General features: G+C 41.7%; 1 protein-coding gene across 1 annotated transcript in view; it reads right to left on the minus strand.

Moving 5' to 3' along the window:
• Window positions 1-294: 294 nt before the first annotated feature.
• Window positions 295-22494, minus strand: part of SLC6A5 (solute carrier family 6 member 5) — a 55458-nt gene continuing 33258 nt past the window's right edge. Inside the window, exons 10-15 of the mRNA XM_074999018.1 lie at window positions 18751-18863; window positions 18350-18481; window positions 17193-17292; window positions 5681-5781; window positions 2317-2484; window positions 295-450 (exon numbers count right to left, since the gene is read on the minus strand). Of these exons, the coding sequence (XP_074855119.1) occupies window positions 295-450; window positions 2317-2484; window positions 5681-5781; window positions 17193-17292; window positions 18350-18481; window positions 18751-18863 (770 nt within the window). The remainder of the gene's footprint in view (window positions 451-2316; window positions 2485-5680; window positions 5782-17192; window positions 17293-18349; window positions 18482-18750; window positions 18864-22494) is intronic.

A 22494-nucleotide genomic window follows, 5' to 3' on the forward strand; every position in this document is an offset into this window, starting at 1 on the left:
AAAATAGTTAGTGGGGAGGGGGGACTGGAAGAGGGCCAGAGGGTTTGACCAATTGCACCACGTCATGTTGCTATTTCATAGAGAAAATAATAGATCTTGGGCACCACTAAAAACCAACAAAATAAGAACAGTACTTAAAGTGGCCGTCTAGTTCTTCACTACAGCATGCAACAACAAGTTCTACTTTCTAAGCAACCACATTCAGGAACTGTGAAAAAGAATGAAGGAGAAGGTGGGAAACTAATAAAAGAAAAATTAAAAAGAATACACATTATTGCATCAGTATAAGAATTACTAGCACTGAGTTCCTGATTCTAAATCTTTCACTGGCAGTTTAAGCCCAAGGGAGGAAGTTCCCAGTGGATCGATCATATTCTTGTAACGTTCACCACGGTGTTTAGCCAAAAACGGACCCCAGTCAGGCTGTGGAGAGCAGACCAGCTTGAGCCTCTGCACAGTGGAGGAGACAGAAAAAAAACTTCTTAAAATTATAGAGCAGAATTACAATTCAATGGAGAAAATTAGTTTAGTCTGAAACTACTGAAAATATCCTTCATGGGGATATTAAATGCTCTGCTGCTCAGTGCTTCTTTTGCAAAAGTTTGCAAGATTAGTAAATGATAAAATGCCCAGATTTTAATTATATACCCCCCACACACACGCACACGCGGGCACCCCGCATACAAAGGGAACTCATAACCACTGCCACAGATTGCTGAACTCACTCACTAAAGGACATGTGCTCAGTTACTTAGCCCAATCCTCTAAGCTGTGGGTAGCTGCTTCAAAATAATTGAATTTTGGTTTAGCATATTTCCCAAAAGTATACAAATGAATAAAAGTAATACATTGCTATGAGTGAGCAAAGCTTTTAATTAGCTGATGGCAAAAATATATCACTTCTATCTGTGGCAAAAAAAAAGGTAGTAGATTAACCAGGCAAAATTATCAACAATGAAAACCTTCCTAATCTTTCCAGTGAGCTCTTTATTGAAGGTATAATTTGGTTGGAGCATTCATATATATATGAAAAAAGAAAACATATTACTGAGGGTTTAGGAGGGAACAATTATATGTATATTACCAATTAAATTGTCTCAACTCTCTGTATCAGTTATTTTATTCCCTGCTTAATTACCAGTTTGCAACCTTTGCCTCCCAAATCACCAATAATAAATTTATTCTAAAGACTCAGTGTTTCAGGAAATACTGCACTGAAGTCGAAATAACTGCAGCTCAACTCAATGCTTATCCATAGCTCCCTATCAGCGTCATTAAATCGCCACAGTCATTCTAATTGATCACCCTACTTTACAATGGATATTCCCTCTTTTGCAGTAATTTTCTTACATATATCTACCTGCCTTTGTATTTCCGGTCCAGCTCATCAGCTTACCCTGGAAAGCTTATGCTCTAATAAATCTCTAAAATGCTACAAGACTCCTCATTGTTTCTATCGTCAGAGTAGTTAGCTTGGGAGATAAGTCTTAGCCATATCATTTTGAAAGGAGTAGAGGGGAGTAAGATGGGCAAGTGGAGTGGGGGGAGTTTGTGGAAGCTGTTATGGGAAGCAACCATGTAATGGCCAACCATATTAACCAGAGTCGCTAATAGGACATGTTGAACTTTTAGAGAGGGAGAGTCAGTAACCCCCTGAAATGCCAGAGGGAGAAATAACTCCCCTCCAAAAGTTAGTACATAAATAAATAACACAGAAGTCATAAGTCTGTGTGATGGGGAGGGCCAGGGTAGTTTCAATACAATGAAGCAGCAAAGAGGTTTGGAGAGGAAAGATAACGTTCATTTTCACCATATGTAGCTTGAACTACAAGCGGGACATTCAATGTGATATGCCCAGATGATACTTAGTGCTTGATGTCTTCTCAGGACTGATGCCTCTTGTTGCATGACTCTATCTAGTGCTAACCTGATGCCTTCTAGTGCCTGAAACTCTTCATGGCTCCCTAGTACCTATTGCCTTCTAGGTCCACATTCTGCTTCTGCAAGAGGCAGATTTGAGACCAACCAAAGAGCAGAAAGACCAATGAGTACGTCAGTCATCTGCAACGGAAGCTGTTTTAGGACTCAATCCTGTGAGAGTCTGAGCACCTTCAGTCCTCACAGGATCAAGCCTATAGTGATTTAGTAGCATTTTTTTTGAAGAATAGGGGGGAAGTGGGTGTGCATTTCAGTCTGCTGAGCACCTGCACTTTATACCATAATAAAAAAACAAGTTTTCTGAAAAACTGTCCACAATTCCAACAAAATAATCTTTTGTGACTATATTTTTAGGAGTCTGGGCTGTTCAAGAATTACCTCAATAAATCTGCCAGGGGCTAGGTGCATTTTTATCACAAACATAATAGGGATCCAAATAACAGAGCAAGCCAGCATCAGCCACCCCAGGACCATCGACCAGCCTGGATAGTGGTAAGCTCCATAAGTCAACGGCGCCCATTGGTAAAAACTGAAGCAAAGAATAAACTGAAAACAGAGAAAATATAATTTCATAAGCAACACACATATACACACTGTGCTTTACATACACACTTTCTGTAAACATGAGTATAATTACAGATGTACACAATGGCGAAAGAGAGAGAAGGGAGGGGTAGCTAACTATGTAATAATCAATAATGCCCCTGAAAGTTTAGGGCCACATTCTGATCTCAGTTTCACCAGTGTAAAACCCCATAACCGCATTTAAATCAATGGATTTTCTCTAGATTTACACCATCAGAATCAAAACTGGAATCCTCTCCCTAGGGTAACAGGCTTTATTACATGGTCTATTGGCAGTGTTTCCTAATATAATTATGTTAAGTTACTCCATTTCACTTACTGTATAAATAGTAATACATCTGCATACATTTGTACATAATTCAGTAACTTTTGTGAACTGCTTATATGTACAGTAATTACACACAGTAGATTTATAGCTACGTGGATGCACATGTAAAAATGATCAGTTTTATCTTCTGACACATGAAATAATTTAAACTCTAATCTTAAGACATTCAAATACATCAGATATGTGTATTACAGAAAACCACAGTAGAAAGAGATACTACTTTGTTTTCTGTGCTCTTTTCCTTCTGCATAATGATTGCATCATGATGGATCAATATAAATCATTTACCATTATAATCTCCAAACATAATATTTTGCCATTCTTTCAGCTTGGTCAAAACATGTGGGCATGAGAGGCCATAGGGAGGCTAAGATTCAGTTTCTGATCCTCGTCCTTGACTGCTGTCAATTCTTAAGCCTTTGTTTTGCCCAGCAGTAAACCAGAAGTTTTAGAATCACAGACAGGTTCTCCCATTCCAGTGCCAATGCTTAGTAGATGTAAAGAAAATACAACACAATGGCCAGATTCAAAAGAAAATGAAGTATGCTAGGGATTCAGATCCTAGGCTATCCAAACACACATATTTACTTCAGACTGATTCTGCTTTGAGCAGGAGGTTGGACTAGCTCACCTCCTGAGGGCTCTTCCAATCCTAATCTTCTATGATTCTTCTATAAATTCCCCTATTTTGACTCTAGCAAATGTAAAACTTTGCTTTACTGATTTTAAAATTCAGAGCCTGTGTGTAATGTTTTTCATCAAATGCAAATCTAAAATTACAGTAAAGAATAAAAGTGAATTAGTAATATTCTTCACATTTTTGGCATGGAGTTATAAAATTAAAATATATATTTTATATATTAATATTAAAAATTAAAATTTGTACATAATAATTCAGTTTCCACATCAAACTTGACAGCAGCAGAAAAATTGCCTCCCAAAATAACTTGTTTCATTAGTGATATCACAACCAAACAACTAGCATACAGTGCCACTTAGTGGCAGTGAGAAGCATTGCTTTCAACAAAGTAGCTAGTCTCTTGCTCCATTCTTAGAAAGAAAAAGGTGTATGCTAGTCTTTATGGCAGCTGTTCCCAAACTTTTTCTGGTCCTGGAACACTTGGATGTCACAGTGCTCTCTGTGGAACACTTCATCTTTTTTCCATCATACTAACTATGAGGGATTAAGCCGGCGCTGTGCGGGCCCAGGAGGTTTCAGCTGGGGCTGCGGGGAGCTGGGAGGTTTCAGCTGGGGTGATGGGGGTAGGGCAGGAGCTGAGCTGAGGTGGGGGCAGTTGAGCTGCAGCCACATAGGGCTGAGTAGGGTTTTGAGTTGGGGCTGGGGTGGGGAGGGTGTTGAGCCACGGTCACGCAGGGCCGGGGGGCTTGAGCCACGGTTGCTCAGGGCCAGGGGGTTTGAGACACAGCCATGTGGGGCGGGGGGGGGTTGACCTGGAGGATGGGAGTTGAGCCGCGGCCACACAGGGCTGAGGGGTTTGAGCTGGGGCTGATGGGTTGAGCTGCAGCTGCACAGGGCCTGGAGGGTGTTGAGCTGGGGCTGTGGGGGGTTGATCTGCAGCCGCACAGGGTGGGGGGATTTGAGCCAGGCTGGTGGGGGTTGAGCTGCAGCTATGCAGGGCAAGGGTGCTTGAGCTGCAGCCACATGGGGCCGGGAGGTTTCATCTGGGGCAGCATGGGGCCAGGAGGTTTGAGCCATGGGTAGGTTGGGGCTGGGGGGCGGGCGGGGTTGAGCCACAGTTTACTGTACATCTAAGCCAACAGTGAGCAAAACTGTACAACTGAGCAAACCGTATCCCAAAATTTATTTTGTCACTGGCAGAACACTTTGCAATAGCTCATGGAACACCAGTGTTCCATGGGAACATAGTGTGGAAACTGCTGCTTTATGGTGTTTGTGCAACTGAAAATCAGCATACAGAAGAGCAAACTGTTCACTAGAAATGAGTTTGTTTGGCACACTGACATAGCTTCCAGTAGAACAGAGCATTTGTTATTCGTCTTGCTAAGTGCCAAAAGAAACCGTTCCTAAGGCTATGTAAGAAATATTTATGACACCACTATCACTCATGGAGAAAAATATGTGTACTCCCACTCCCACCATAGCAGCAGCACTGGATCATATACTGAGACCTCAATTAAGTAATTCACATAACAGAGTGCTCAACTTAAACCGCATGCCTAAGTCCATCCCTATTCCGCATAGCTTGGATGTGTGCCTATGGAGGCATTTTAAAAATTAAAATAAATAAAGCACATACATCACTTTTACACCTTCCATATTTATTCCTGTGGATACTGTGCATGTGTTTATGTGCTTTGCTCAATCCGGATTTACAGGATAAACTCTTGAGTCCTAAAACGCACCTCCAATTCCTCTAGAAAGAAGTTCATTTGTATTTTGCATGTGAGGACATACAGTCTTAAAAGAGGAGCCGCATCAGTCTGTACCTTCACAAATAAGCACTACTGTGGCACCTTCAGGACTAACAAACGTATTAGGTCATAAGCTTTCATGGGTAACCTGAGGAAGTGGATCTTGCCCGCAAAAGCTCATGACCTAATATGTTTGTTAGTCTTTAAGGTACTACAGGACTGCTTGCAATTATCATATCGTTATCCCGTGTGTGTATATAGGCATATGTTTATGTGTATATGTATGTGTGTGTACACAAGCACACACAGCATTGGTAGATATATGCTTTTGAGCTAGAATTATTGTCTTTGGAAATCAGCAGGTTTGTTCATAAAACAAAATAAAACAAAAAAATCTAAGAAAACCGCACACATGCAGAAAATTCTTTGCCTTACAGTTAAAATAGTCGGAGTCACAAATGCCCAACAGACTCTCCAGAATTTACTTGGCTGGAATCCAATCATCATCTCTATGTCTTCACAGAATCTTTGCAAGCCTGTAAATAAATGCAAACCCAGTTAGAGATGGGGATACTAGCTGCAAAACAACTACAGTGATCTCCCTTGTGCCTAATTATGTTAACAAACTCTGACCTGCCAGTTCAAAATTTCAACAGATGTTCTAACCATACATTATAATTGGAGAACACTGTATAGAACACAATTCTAGGAAGTTATTTATTCCCTAAAAATTACAACAAATTGAAATTGTACACACCAATTCATTATATAGTATTTTTCAAAAAAAATCATTTTAATGTAATGACACAAAATCTGTTTTGTTGGCTAGCTACTGGTCTGTGATGTTGTGTGAAATTTCTATATTTATTTGTCCTTTTTTCTCCCTTTGAGGATAACCTTTGTCAACAGAATCACCCACCACCTAGCACATGTAAAAAGTAGTAAGTTTAACATACATCATGGTCTCAAACACACTGTATACCACTGGCCTGGTTCAGATCTAATTTTGCTTATATAAAGATTAAAAACCAAAATTGTGACTCTTGCAAGCAAAGATTTTTGTTCTAACCTTTCACGCAAACATTGTGCATTAAAAAAGGTTGTTCAAAGTTGGGCCACTAAGTATGAAAATATAAAAGAGAAATGTATAAACATCTGACTGAAACCAGGAACTGTTCCTCTGTGGGCACAACTGAGTGAATGAATGATTGATGTTTTCCTCTGATTTCAGCTTTGACTTTTTGCCAGTTTTGCATTTTTTAATTGTATCTGACTTGGGATTTCTGTAAGAGGGTTAAATGAGGTCAATGGGTTGCCCTTTTACCTCCTGACTTTTGAAATACTAACACTGACCCACTAATTGTCTGACTAATGTGGTATTAACCCATGACATTTTAGTGTGATTTGTTTAGACTGGAAACCTTCATCATTCACATGTTTCTTCCACAGAAGTCGGGTTTGAGAACTAAGAAATGCTAGGGAAGATACCAGCGATAGTTTTGTGATGCACCTAGCAGTCCACAGAACAAACCATATAGTCCTCCCATAACTAGCACTGAAACACGTATTCTATTCGCTTTTGCAGGCCAGTGGTTCCACAATCTTTAAAGATCAGGGATGGATACCAGCCAGTCAATGTAAAGGTTGACCAAAATCTCCATAAATCTATATTCGCACACTGGTGTTAATATATTGTGCTTAATGTAAGTAGTATTGATTTCCACTGTGGAAATCAAGATCAGAATCAGGCTGACTTTCAAGACATAGGGCATATCCTCAGCTAGTGTAAATTGTCATTACTCCATTGATTTGAAGTCAATGACAATCTGAGGGGGGCTTTGATAGCAGCCTTCAACTTCCTGAAGTGGGGGATGGAGAAAAGCTGTTCTCAGTAGTGACAGATGGCAGAACAAGGAGCAGTGGTCTCAAGTTACAGAGGATGAGGTGTAATTTGGATATTAGGAAAAACTACTTCACCAGGAGAGTGGTGAAGCACTAGAATGCGTTACCTAGAGAGGTGGTGGAATCTCCATTGCTAGAGCTTTTTAAGTCCCGGCTTGACAAAGTGCTGGCTGGGATGATTTAGTTAGGGTTAATCCTGCTTTAGACAGGGGACCGGACTCAATGACCTCCTCAGGTCCCTTCCAGCCCTAGGATTATATGATCTGCAGGCTAAGGCAGTCAGCTCTCCTCCTTTGTTACACCAATTTTCTATGCATGGTAAAGTGTCTTCTGTCTAATTTGCATTGTGCTAAAACCTTAACTAGGATAAATTGGTGTAACTGCCTTTTCCAGGTTTTCACTTGGGGTGCTACTCCAGTTTACACCAGCTGAGGATCCGGCACTCTGTGACCTGTCACCACTGTTCATCACACCTGTTTACCACTGATTACCTGTGCTCAGTAACAAATATTTTCTAATGGACCCCCACATCTTATTAAAATGTTGCTGCATTTATTAATTATTTATCCAGAAAGAACAACAAAAATGCTGCAAAATAGAACTAAATATGCCACTTTTTGTCCTACTGTGGAAGTGATGGAAAGTGAAAAGTTTTGAGCCTAAGGCTGAGTTCTCTGATCTTATACAGATTTTGCATTTAGATTATTTCACTTGGAATAATAAAGGGCCTCTTCCATTCAAATTACATAAACCTATCATTCCTGCTTACTTGTCCTTCTACAGCAGTTAATAAAATTTGCATGATGAGTAGAGGTGGATGGAGTCTAAAATGTTAAAGGAAAGAGAAAGGAGTAAGATTACAAGAAAAAGCATCATTGACTGGTCTCTCCTTTTGCCCTTATATAACCAGCCATGTGGATGTGTTGAATGAATGGGTAGATGATGCCCATACTTCAACAGGCCTAAGCCAATTTCTTCTGACATCAGTGGAAGACGTTTTTATTGACATCTGCTGGAGTTCACTCAAGAAGTCCCCTTCTTAGAGGCATATGCAAATGAATAATCTAGCTGTTAAGTTTTTGACAGTCCATATTTGTTGTACAGCGCCATCTGATTTTCCCTGCAAAAATAGGTACTCGGCCAGAGGTCACTGGGAAGTTCCTCACAAAGCAATGCAGAGGAGTATAATCACTGCTGGACACAGACAGAGGTGGCAGAAGTACGTGCACAGAGTGTGGTGACTTGATGAAAAAATACCACAGGACACCATGACTTATGTCATGACACCATGCACCAGAATCCCCATCCACTGCTTTCAGGAGGCAGAAGTGTGAGGGTGGAAACATCTGTTACCTGAGGTTCTCACATACATTATAGTAACATTGGTGTTTTCTCTTACTACTTCTTTTGGTACAAGTGTAATGCCAACAGACCCAGGTCACTGGCACCAGGGATAGAACCTACAAGCATAGGGTCTAAAGCCCTGCACTCTACCACATGAGCTAAAGGCCAGCTGGCTCTTAGCCAAGGCTGTACAGCAGAGACTTCACTCACCCCAGATGAGGGCTCAGTGCCTCTGGGTACTATATAAGCATTAAATCTGAAAAGAGAAAATCCCACTCATGGTAACATAGAAGGTGGTGGAATGAAGCAGAGGGAAAATGGTGTTGAAGAAAAGATCTCTTTAGAGGAGAAACACAAATTTACAAAAGAATGAAAGTACAGAAAGTTAGTTTAGGGGAAATTATACAATGAAAGCTAGAAAAATGAGCTCTTTCCTTCCCATAGCTCCCTTTATCACTTCTGGGCTACATTTACACGTGCACGCTACATCGAAATAGCTTATTTCGATGTAGCGACATCGAAATAGGCTATTTCGATGAATAACGTCTACACGTCCTCCAGGGCTGGCAACGTCGACGTTGGGCAGCACCACATCGAAATAGGCGCTGCGAGGGAACGTCTACACGCCAAAGTAGCACACATCGAAATAAGGGTGCCAGGAACAGCTGCAGACAGGGTCACAGGGCGGACTCAACAGCAAGCCGCTCCCTTAAAGGGCCCCTCCCAGACACAGTTGCACTAAACAACACAAGATCCACAGAGCTGACAACTGGTTGCAGACCCTGTGCATGCAGCATGGATCCCCAGCTGCCTCAGCAGCAGCCAGAAGCCCTGGGCTAAGGGCTGCTGCACACGATGACCATAGAGCCCCGCAGGGGCTGGAGAGAGAGCGTCTCTCAACCCCTCAGCTGATGGCTGCCATGGCGGACCCCGCTATTTCAATGTTGCGGGATGCAGATCGTCTACACGAGCCCTACTTCGATGTTCAACTTCAAAGTAGGGCGCTATTCCCATCCCCTCATGGGGTTAGCAACTTCGATGTCTCGCCACCTAACGTCGATTTCAACTTCGAAATAGCGCCCAACACGTGTAGCCGTGACGGGCGCTATTTCGAAGTTGATGCCGCTACTTCGAAGTAGCGTGCACGTGTAGACGCAGCCCTGTTCTTCATTTCACTTTAAAACACATATAGTTTTGTACAGTTAAAAGCAATTTTTAGTTCACCATTTCAGTGTGACCTGTCCAGTACTTCTCTTACAATACTGCAGAACCCCAAAGTAGGTATATAATCTTGCTTCCATAGTAATCAGCAAAGCTTTTCACTTGCTTACACTTTGCTGAATGGGGGCCTTACATGGGAGCTGTACTTATGCGGCAGTGTATTTGGCTCTCATTGTTTTCTATTAATAGCTTGGTGCCAGTCTAGTAGAGCTGAATGAGGCATTTGCTGCAAGCTATTCAGACATTCGTTTTAACTCCTTTCTCTTTTCAGAAGGGTCTGTGACCCCAGCCTTAACAAATGTATTTGAAGCCCTCCCATAAATCTTACTTCAGCTTCTTGATTGCTCATACACAGGCTGCTGCAAATATTGCTTTGAGTATTTGATACTGGCAATTCAGAAGTCAAACAGTGCACTCGACACAGGTCACAATGTTTCTCTTTCTTGATTGGATGATTATATATATTACTGTCAAGTTTCCCATAAAAAGGAGGAAAGATATTTTAAGGAACTAGGCACTGGACTGGGACTCAGGAGACAAGGAACTAATACTCAGCTGAACCACACACTTTTTTGTGTGTCCTTAGGCAAGTCACAGCCTACTCCAGGCCACAGATCCCTATCCCTAAAATGTGGCTATTTCCTTACACATCGGAGTGTTGTAAGGATAAAGTTCATTAATGGGCATGAGATGCTCATACGCTGTGATGAGGAAGGCCATGTAAATATCTAGATGCAGCTAGAAATGTTCACAATTACAAATAAAAATTTACTTTCTACAAATATGCTGAGGCTGTTGTGTTGATGAACATTTTCAACAATACATTTCTTTGCCAGGCTCTCCCCAAGAAAAAAAATCAAAGAGTACCAAAAGAATTCATTTAAAATTTCTAGCACATCATTTTTTGCAGTATTTCATCCAGCTCTGGCATTTTTATATTTGGCTGCATACTCCAAAATACACTGATGGAGATTATGCAGATGATTCAATTAGAGAGTGAGGCCCTAAACTGCTCTTTACAAATCATGCATCCATCATCTAAACAATTGGAAAATGTCTGTGCAGGGCATGTGGATTACAAAGGTTTGATTGGATTATATAACATAAGTACTAATGAAGAACAAGTGATTGCAAGGAAGCAACCAAGCATAGCTTTCTTTCTCTAATTTAAAAAAGTGAGAGAGTTCAGCCAGCAGAACATATAACAAGAGCTGAAGACAGATTTATTTCACCTTGAAAAGCTCCTGCCTGGTGCAATGCCAACGTGTTTCGTACGAAGAGTACGAGTACGTGGAGAAAAGTATCACTGGAGTGTAAAACAGGCAATTATTTGAGTTCAAAAATACATCATTTTAAAACATTATTTGAATAAATATGCAAATAAAGATTAGTTCCTGCCAACGCAACTCATGGACAAAACACCTACTCCTGTATGGAGTCCTTACAAAACCAAGCTTACTGAAGTTAAGGAAACAGCTGAGAGAGTAAATGTGTAGATGTATAGATGACAGAGAACTAGGATTTTAAATAAGGTTGGGATAGTAGTATGAGCAATAAGCCTAAACATATGACCAAAAAGACTAAGATCATGAGAAAAAAGAATTGTTGTAGCAATCCTTCAAAATACCAGTGTGATCTCATTTAAGGTTTGAACTAAAATAAGAGAAATAAAACATGATTGAGTACCAGGTGCTACACAATTGGCTACATAAAAATCTCTTTTTTCTGGAGTCCCCTTATTCCCGAAAATTTTTGGGAAGAAGGGCCTCCGGAAGGAGGACTTCCTTCTGGAAGCCTGACCCCCACCCCCGGGGCCATACTTCTACATCTGCACCTCATTGGCATCTTTCACTCCCTGTATTAGCATGCCACTTCTGAAGGAAGTGGACTGTGTGAAAACAGGCTTCATGTGTCCCGGCCACCCACACTGCTAGCAAACCTCACCGCTAGCATACCTCTGTTACCGGGAGGAATTCTCCTCAGATCTTCCTTTTCAGTTGTCCTGGGAGTGGCCAGATTACCACTTCCCTGCCTTTCTTCCTGAATTCAGTCCCTGAAATCTCTGTAATCTTTTCCTGGGAAAGTCTGTGTCCACGAGCTCTTCTCCAAGCTCTCTGCTTTCTCCAAGGGTTGTCAGCTGTTACTTCTGAACCCAAACGCGTGCACTGTGAGAGCAGCGCTGAGGAAAGTGTTCCAATATCATGCCTTATTTCCTCCTGCCCTTCAGCTGTGTGGCCTTAGCTGATATGTCACTCAGTCTGATCACTTTTGCATTAAGATATTAGGGCACACACCTACAGTACATCTGGTGACCTAAAATTTCTGAGGTGTTTTTCAGCCATAGACATCTGGTCTGGAAGGCTATTTTTATGATATGATAGCCCTAGACCTCTTCCTCACTCAGGGCCATATTAGCTTGCCTCGGGTTCCCCAAGCCATTTGGATGCCACACAGATTGCCCAAAGTCCCTTATCCCATCAAGTTTTCATCATTATACTCTCAAAACTTAGTAAAAGCATGCTGAGGCATTCTGCTGGGCCCATCTTACACAGGTTTACCACAGGTCCAACAGCTGTTCCCTGCCACAGGACCCTTGCTCCTCACACCAACTTTCCCTGTGTGGTCCTCTGTCACCATCAATGGGGACATCATAATCCTAGACATGTGTAAGGGTGTGGCTCTGCTCCTGTCTTCCTCCATGCAAAAATTGCACCAACTTCATTAGCTGTTCACTCTGGCTACGTCTACACGCGAAGCCTACATCGAAATAGACTATTTCGATGAGTAATGTCTACACGTCCTCCAGGGCTGGCAACGTCGATGTTCAACTTCGACGTTGCGCAGCACCACATTGAAATAGGCGCTGCGAGGGAACGTCTACATGCCAAAGTAGCACACATCGAAATAAGGGTGCCAGGCACAGCTGCAGACAGGGTCACAGGGCGGACTCAACAGCAAGCCGCTCCCTTAAAGGGCCCCTCCCAGACACAGTTGCACTAAACAACACAAGATGCACAGAGCTGACAACTGGTTGCAGACCCTGTGCCTGCAGCATGGATCCCCAGCTGCCGCAGCAGCAGCCAGAAGCCCTGGGCTAAGGGCTGCTGCCCATGGTGACCATAGAGCCCCGCAGGGGCTGGAGAGAGAGCGTCTCTCAACCCCTCAGCTGATGGTCGCCATGGCGGACCCCGCTATTTCGAAGTTGCGGGACACGCAACGACTACACGGTCCCTACTTCGACTTTGAACGTCGAAGTAGGGTGCTATTCCCATCCCCTCATGGGGTTAGCGACTTCGACGTCTCGCCGCCTAATGTCGAAGTTAACTTCGAAATAGCGCCTGGCGCGTGTAGCCGTGACGGGCGCTATTTCGAAGTTAGTGCCGCTACTTCGAAGTAGACACGGCTTCTGTGACCTTCTATCTCAACTTCTCTCCACTAGTGCTACTACAGTACCACCACGACAGTCTATTTACATCACCTACAGTGATTTGCCTCTCTCAGGCCTTGGGGTCTGCATGTGACTGAGCTCAGTTAGCTCTGTTCCCCACTTGTCCCTCCAGTGACATTTCCTTCCTTTGATTTGACTCTCTATCAGACTTAGGCTGATGGCCAAATTGAATCTTTATCCCACCTAGTTGACAGCCTGATTATTTAATCCCCCCAAACAGCTACCTCTGGGGAATTAATTAGCATCTAAAATGCTCACGTGTTCATTCCTTGCACTATGTCACAGTACCCCACATCTGTTGGCCCATTGCCTTCTTCAGACATCGACATCAGCCTTGCTCCTGCAATCTGAGAGCCAACTTAGGGAGGTGTGAGAGCACACAAAGGCCCCTTCATGGAACCAGATTCAAGACTGGAGCCATGAACAAGAGGTGAGGAAAATGCTAAAAACCATGCAAACCCAACATTTTTATTAGCCTAGCGGGTGCCATGTATGCTGCTCCCAGTAACATTCTGAGAAGTTTAAAGTTTTAGGAGCTTAAAGTTGGGCATCCCAAAATTAAAGATCTCGATTGAAAGTGTCAGCCTAAGTGTCTTGCCCATGGGTCATAGTGGAGCCTTAGAGCTAAACAAGCCTTTGCCTCCCACCCACTACTGCTAGCACTGGCACAGTGACCATGGGAGCACTAGTGTAGACAAGGCATCAGCCCCCTTTCCCCACCCCCCAGAAATTTTACCACAGTATTGTTGCAGACCTGCTATGATGAAGTATACCCAATAACTAGCTAAGCCCAGAGCCACCTGTAACCCAGCTTGGGCCAGCACTCCACCTCTGTTGTTACAACTGCTAAAACTTGTGCTAGGCATAAGCAGACTCAGCAATTGCTTAGGGCCCTGAGCAAGCTCAAGGCAGGCCCTTATTTACTTTATCAAAATGTGTTGTGTGCAGGGGACCCAATAATATTCCTACTTAGAGCCCCCAATGGCTAGCATCACCTCTGACAGCTGCTGCAGCTATACTACTATTAAAAATGGTGGAAAACTGTTCAGAAAAAAACAGCCAGACACTGCCAGGAAGTCTGTAATAGAGCCAGCAATAACACCCCAATCCTGACCCTCAGTGCTGTGTTTTGCCCACACAGTCCTTTCATAGCCCATGAGGCTGCTGCTTTACTAGAATTTGTTCTGTCTGTTAGATTCCTTTTATGCGTTTCCATTAAAATAAAATTCCTCACAAAGTGGCAATACAAATCTTATAAACAGGCCTCACCACCGTGAGCTTCTCAAGAGAAATCATGCAGGAATTCAATTCATCTTCAATAAGTCCAAGAGAGGAATGGAAAGTAATTTTCATGCTTTCTTTTAACACCGGGCAATGTGCCATCACTCCACTTCATAAACAACATCTGGCCCTGTGTTTTGGGCTGTCCTAGCACCTATTGCCAATGGGCTCAGTCAGATAAAGTGTTCGGCTTTAACTCCACATTCCACTATTTGCACTGTTGTTCACTACTGGAGAAAGTTAAAGGTAAAAGCTGTTCACCTCTTCTGCCTCAAATGTCAAATTTGCAAATCATAACAATCTCTTTATAATGCTCACTCTCTTTGACCCAGAGTTATTTAGGACTCAGCTCTTCCCATGGACCTCAGACGGATGCATCAGTGGTTTCTATTGAGCTGATTTCAGTGGGAACTGCTCATGAGAGGCACAGGACGAAAACTTCTCTAAAATATTTGGCCCCTTTCAAAACTGGGAGCTAAGTATGGTGAAGAGAGAAAAGCAGATATGCTGTAACACGTCTGAAGAAGAGTGCAGGGTATGGTGTGAGTGAAAATGTTTAATAGTTTGCACACCTAGTACATTGATATTTTATCTGAGAACAGCATATGCTTTACAAATGTTAGCTCAGTCTTACCACATCCCAAAGAGACAGGTAAGAATTACCTTTGTCTTCCCTCACGTAAAGTGAGGCAGTTTGTTTAGGAGCTAATAGCAGAAACCAGGCTTCCCTCTGCCACCACTGCCATCACCCATCTCTCCCTTCCCCAGCCTCCTTCATCCCAAATATGTTCTTTCAATTTTCTCAGGAACCCTTGCCAAGCTTCACATCTGAGTACCTTTGGGATGTTTTTCAGATGCCAAGCCAGTAACACTTGCCAATATTATCTGAAGACTAACAAATGTATTAGGGAATGAGCTATCATGGGTAAGACCCTCTTTCTCAGATACCTCGCCCATGAAAGCTCATTACCTAATAAATAAATTTGTTAGCCTTTAAGGTGCAACAGGGCTGCTTGGTTTTTGTGAAGCCACAGACTACCATAGCTACACCTCTGACTACCCTCTGATTGGGAGTCATCTTGAACTAAAATATATAAATGTTGTGGCCACAGAAGCAAAGAGCTTTTTGATCAAACAAAAGCCAAGGAGTCTTAAGCCGTCCTTTAACATTATGCAACTGGGAAACATTTTCCATTCATAAGGCTGACTTCTGCCCTCACTCTACGCAAACTCACTCAACCCAGGTCCAGGAATCCAGAGCAGTGATGGACAACCTGCAGTCTGAGGGCTTGAGGTTCTATGTGTGACCCATAAGACATTTTGTTGATCATTTCCCATGCACAGAGTTTGCCAGATTCTACTGGGTTTCATCTACATTATTTGTTTCCTACCCAAATGTGACATGCCCTTAAAGTAAGGGCATGAGAAGTGAGGTTCTTGTTGATTGCACACAACACTGTGAGATCCATGTGATCCCTCTGCATCCAATCAGCACACCCCAAAAATTCTAGGTACACAAGCATGACTAGCAAAACTACCCTATCTGGGAGATCATCTTGCTTATGACAATCTTGCGGCCCACTAAGATGGAGGCTCATTCATGCAGCCCACGCATGAGCCTAGATTGTCCCTCAGTGACCTAGAGAATTCAGCTCTGCACATTTTAATGAGGTAATAAGATTTATATAAATCAGAGCACAGACTGATGGCAAAGGTTAACTTTAATCACTGCCATGCTCATCCCTCAACTACACGACCACCAGTTTAACTACCACACTTTTGTAGAAGATAATATGGCAAAACTGTCTCAATAGCCCGAGTTATATCACTTCTGCTCCAGTCTCTCCTTTTTACATTCTTTACGTAACTTTCATTCCTCAGCAAGAAGTGGTGAGTCTACAATAACCACAAGGTTAATGTGCTTTGAAATGAGATCAGCATTGAACAATTTGTTTACAGATGGACCTACGTACTCATGCACATCACATTGCAGGAGAAGGGCCAAAGACAAAAACTGTGTGTGCCCCAGAGTTTCACTTCCCTAGAAAATTAGAGGATTACCTACTCCAAACTGATACAGTTCATTCTTGTGTGCAATGATTGTAGAACTGTCCTTCTTGTCATGACCCTGCAAGTCATGTTCTAACTCAACCTAATTTGCTAATGAAGACACGCCTCTAAGTGTCTCCAGGAGAATGTTAAAGATCAAAGGAAGGGATCATCTTTTGAGAAGGGAGAGCTTCATATTGCCCATAGCCATTGTCCAATAGTGCCTCTTTCCAAGCGTGGCTCTCCTGACAGGGCCAATCCTAAACATTTTTTAGGGTCCAGATCCTCAGCTAATACAAACAGATGTAGCTGAGAGCACTACACTGATTTACACCAGCTGGAGATCTTACTCACTGTTTAATTTTTGACATATTTTAAACATCATCTCATCCATCGTCATAAAAATAATCATAATTAACCACTTGCTGAAATGGCCAGCACACTGCTGGGGTTAGAAAAATTATTATCACCAGAATATATAATTTTTGAGGACTGCTCTGGTAAGGAAGTATTACTGAATTCATAATTTAAAAGGTTTCTGAAGCCCTTTGCATTTATAGTTTGTTAATATAGCATTGCACTGCTGAGGAGATTGACAGCTAAAGTTTCATGCTCTGCCACTTCCTTTATTTCTTATTTTGTCATGTACTGTAAACATCCCTTTCATCAGACACATCTCCAATAACAACACCGATTTCTTACCATAGACATATGAAACCCCAACAAGCTCAAAGATGGCAATGATGACAAGAGAGTAAGAAGCTGCATAAGTGTCCACAAGCTGTAACATATATAGTCCACCCTAAAGTTAAAAACAAAGGCAGTTACAATACATAGCCTATGTGTCCCATAAATATCTTTCTTTAAAATTTACTATTCTCACCCCCTGCATAGCATAAAGTGTGGACCAATGAAATATAGGTATTTTTACCTCTAATTTGCTGGTTTCAATCCATCTCAAGGTCAGTAATGCCAGAAGTTCACAACTTTTCAGTAGCTTATATGAAATGAGTGGGGGTGTTTTCAGTTCAGTACCCAGCAGACAAGGATCTATATTGCAAAATATCACCACTGGCAAACCCCACCCCCTTTTTGGCAATCACACGCACTAACATTTATGAAGATCAAGTTCGGGCTGAGGCATATTGGGGTGTCAGGATAAGGAAGCTCCCCCAAGGGTTGTCCATTCTTTGCTACTCCTGTCTCCACTGCTACCTTACAACCGCTTAGTCCAGCAGGAAATTCATTTTATTGTACGATATTCATTTCCATGTTATACACATGGAGAATATCTATGAGCTACTACAGAAGCCCAGCATGTACTGCGTGTATGCTATATACACTACAAAATGGAGATTTCATTCCAAAATCTGGTGTTTTCAGCTATGTCTACACTATAGATTTCTGCCAGCGTAACATGCCATTTTAAAAAGATGTGTTAACCCTGAGTAACATAGCTCCACCTAGAGTAGATTCAGCTATACCAGCAAAACTATGTTTTTACCAATAAAGCTTGATTCATTTGTGGGGGTTGGGGGTTTTTTTTGTTTTGTTTTTCTATACCAGTGCTTTGTAGATGTAGCTGTGTCCACATTAGGAGCACTTTGCTGGCATAGTATACTAGTATCTTATACTGGTAAAGTGCTCCCAGAGTAGACATGGCCTTAAAACCCATGTGTCCCAGTTTACAGGGTATAGAAGGAGCCATAATCTCTGAAAAGAATCTTAAAACAAATGAACAGTTCTTAAATCCAATATCTTTAGCTGTTCCAGAGTCAGAAGTGCTGGGCTCCACTGAGAAACTGGGATAATGGTTATCAAAGAACAAGTCATGGAGGTGCTCAAAAATAATATTTTACCTGAGTAATCATAGGGAATCCCATGATGAAAAAGGAAACGCAGCAAACGAGAGTGAACAGTGGTTTGTGGGTACGCAAGTACTTGGGAAACTCATCTGAAACAGAGGTCACTATCGTCTCAATAGTGGCAAACTGGGATCACAAAACAACAAAAACAAAGGCCATTATTATTATTAATGTTTTATGCAAAATATATTCTGATCGAGAAATAGACGACTGTTAAATTTATTGTGTACACATGATTGTATTCAGCACCTACCATTTTACACGCTGTGTATGAAACGTCAAAACTTCCCTATGAATTAAGTTTTGTTGTCTTGATTTTATTTCTCTCTTATCAAAGAGGTTTAGGAACAGTAGCAATTGATGGGGCAAGAGGAAAGGTTAAAAAAGCTGTTTACCATAGTGTCCAATCCAAGAGTTAGAAGCATCAAAAAGAATATTATTGCCCAGAATGGAGAGAGAGGAAGCCTGGTTAAGGCTTCAGGATAAACCACAAAAGCAATGCCAGGACCTAAAAATGACAAGAAAAAAAAATAAAGGAAATGGTTTTAGTATCATGAGCCATATAAAGATTATTTTTAGAAAGGAACTCATCAGAGAACTAAAAAGACCTAAATTTCAAGAAACAATACAATGCTTAGTTGTTTGTTTGCAGTTAATTCCCAGACTCTGCCTTCCTTAGTCCATGGAGTGAAGTCCTAGCTGTTACATGTTATTGTAGCAGGATTTGTCTCTGATTGGCTACTACTTTCATGTCCTTTTCTTAGATATTGGATTTCGGCATATGTTACATATAATAATCTTCATGTTGCAGGATGTTTAACCTAGATATTACAGCACTTCGGACAAAGCTAGTTTCACATCAGACAAATAGACCAACCAGGGAAATTCAGTTTCAACTTTATTTCATAATATGGAATCAATTTCTCACCATCGTTCTTTAGCAACAGAAGTCTGAACCTTGGAGCAGAATTAACAAGCATCCATATGTTAATTCCATATAGATCACTAGGAAGAAAGTGTCCACAGGTATGGCTGTATGCAGCTCCCATTGGCCAGAAACAGTGAACCACAGCCAATGGGAGCTGCAGGTGGCCATACCTGTAGATACAAGGTAAACAATCAGGCAGCATGCCAGTGGCTTACCCTGATGAGCAGTGTGTGACTGACTGGCCACAGGCTGCCTACCATTGCCTGCAAGGGTAAGGGTTCTGTTACACAAGTGCTCTGTCTTTACATAGATAAACAGTTAAGGGAAAAGGTGCCAGCAGATGTTGCGCAGCAATACTTAGATTAGGACCATTAAAATTGTGTGTTGCAAATGGCTTCCTCTGGCTGCTTGTTTGTTGCTTAAATTCCACATAAGGAAATGAGTAATTATGTCAAGATCCCTATTGGTGTAAATTCAGCAGTTTCTTGAAGTATGAAAGGATAATATGCAAATGATTTCAACTAAGAAACAACCATCATAGGAAACACTTAGAGCAGCAAACAGTAATTCATTTTTTTCCATCAGGATCCAGGGTCTTTTCTCCCGGGCAAGTGAATGAAAGACAAGGCCCCAATACATTTCCCTTGGTGAGTTAAGGTCCCATGCCTTTGCTTTCTATCAGGCCACCTTGCATTTTAAACACACTTCAGTTCAACTAAAGGACTCTCTTTGAGTTCTCATCAGATAAGTTTCCCTGTTGTGCTGTGGAAGCTGGGTGTATTTGCTCTGAATTAATGAACCATCAAAAGCTGCTCAAAAACAATAATCAGCAACTATTGAGACTAAACTATGCAACTTTGCTCTCTAATAAAGCAGATGGGAAAGCATGTTCCCTAGGATGGAGCTATATTCCTATGCACATGTTTTCACCTGTTCCTCTTGAAGACACTTGTCACCTGTAACCTTCAAAACCTTCAAGCACAAAATGAGTTATTTTAATAGGCTCAATCGTTTAACTGATTTACAGTTCACTGCTTTTGCAGACTCTGAGGAACACTCTTGCACCATCGCTCACCCGAGCATAACCCATAACAAATCCTGTTGTTGCCAATGTTTCTTTCCTAAGGAAATAAAAAAGTTGCTCTCAAGCTATCATAACGTGAGGACTGCCAGAAGCAGATGTACAGTATAGCCAACATGTAAGACTGCATATAATAAAACTGTTATTACCATCCTGTCACAGACAGGCGACATGACGTAGTTGAAACACGCTCAGTACAGCTTCCACTTGCTTGGCCAAAGGAAGACATTCATTGGCTCATTCAGTAGAGCCTCTGTCTATGGAGTATAAGAGTCCACACTTGGATCTCATATTTGCAGGATGAGCATACAATGGCTCCAGTTATGAGAGGAGGACTGGACTAAAGGTTGTCTGGTTTAATAACTGACAGTGACAGATATAAAAGCTGAAGCACTGAAGGATGAATTAATGTAAGATTACTTCCCAAACAGCATGACACTTATCTTTCGGTAGGGGGGAAGAGGTAAAGTGGACCAAGTAATGTGCTGAAAAATCCTCCTTTTACTCACTCAAGTTATTTCTGTAGTGCCATTAGCAATCCATTCCATGACTGGGCCTCTAAGGCTAGCACTTAAACAGATTGTACCAGGCAGAACTCTGTGTCAGGCAAGCTAGTTTTTCAAAGTATGGACAAGCACAGCATCTAAAACTAATTCTCTGTATGCTTACTACATCTTAACTGCACCTCTTATGTCTCAAGTAAGAGTCCAGCTGTTATTTTTCCAACACTGCATACTACCACTTCTAGTCTAGGGAACAGCAGTATACAGAATGAACCAATGAGATTGTCCTTTTTTTTTTTATCAGTTTGCCTGCATTGCAAACTTTTTGACTGTAACAGTAATTATATTAGAAAAATATCACTGCTCTGGGAAACTTACACTTCCATGCCAGACTGGCAAGTGGGACAGAAAATGTGTATATCCACAGCACAGGCAATATTCCCATCAGTATGATAGGATTGTTGAATATTATCAATTTGTGCTACCTGCGTGCTGTTCATCTCCTGCAACTCTACCCAGCGATGCTGAGCACTGAATGGAAATTAACTCTCATTAACACTTCCTCCAGAAACAGCACTTAGTAACTGCAAAGGTGACCAGACTTCTTGATTTCTGTGTTCCACTATCAACTCACTAATGCAGCCTTTCGATCAAGGTGCTCATCAGTTTCCTCAGATCACGTCCTGAACTTTGAACTACTGGATTTATCCACACAATGAAGGTGCCAGAAAAATAACATTGTATAAGCATTAATGCAGCCAGTGAGACATCTTCATGCCCAGGAGCCATGAGTACGTGATGCTCGCTTTTTGAACTCTTCAGTCCCCCTTCTGTTAGGAGCCTCTTTGTATTCCGTGCTCCCTCCTCTTCTTATGACTCACTGATGCTGTTGCCTCATTTTCCTCCTGTGCTTGGAAAGGATCAGATGTGTGCTGAAGGTTATACTGATGGGATAGACTTTTAGCATTCCTACTTGCAGCATTATTGATGGCTGCATAGTTGCTTTTGATCTGGTGTTTGTGAGCGTACATACACACACACACAAATTGTGGCAAACTCATCTCATCTTTCAAATGGCAATGGTCAAAAGGATGTGAAGTTTTGATTTAGGAGTCACAGTGCCATGCCTGATGTTATTTAAGATCTCTGTGCTGCTATGGACAGCATCCCTTTGTCATTTTCATCAGAGCTTCCTCTGTTGCCAGTAGTTATTAAATAGTACAGCAAATAAGTAGAAAATGCTTCAGTGCAATGTTATATTCAAAGCATGATGGCCAGGCCCAATCAAATGCAGTAAACAAATAATGAGAATATCCATAATCAAAAGTAACCCAGAGACCAGAAGACTCTGGCAGTAGGAAATACAGAAATTAATGAACGTTGCAAATAGAAGAGTAATATTCCCTAACTGGAAGAGGATTCAGGGGGAGTGGGGGAAACAGATCATTAACACACCAGTGACAGAACACACAACAGTACCTTCCATTCAAATGAAATTGGAAAAAAACAAAAGACTATTAAGTTTCACAGCATGAGAAGGATGTCACACGTACTTCAGCATCTATCTAGAGGAACATCATAAAAGAATTATACTAGTTTTCTGATGTGAAAAGAACTGCATTCAGGG

The sequence above is a fragment of the Carettochelys insculpta genome, chromosome 6, assembly GCF_033958435.1.
Source record: "Carettochelys insculpta isolate YL-2023 chromosome 6, ASM3395843v1, whole genome shotgun sequence".
NCBI lineage: Eukaryota > Metazoa > Chordata > Testudines > Carettochelyidae > Carettochelys > Carettochelys insculpta.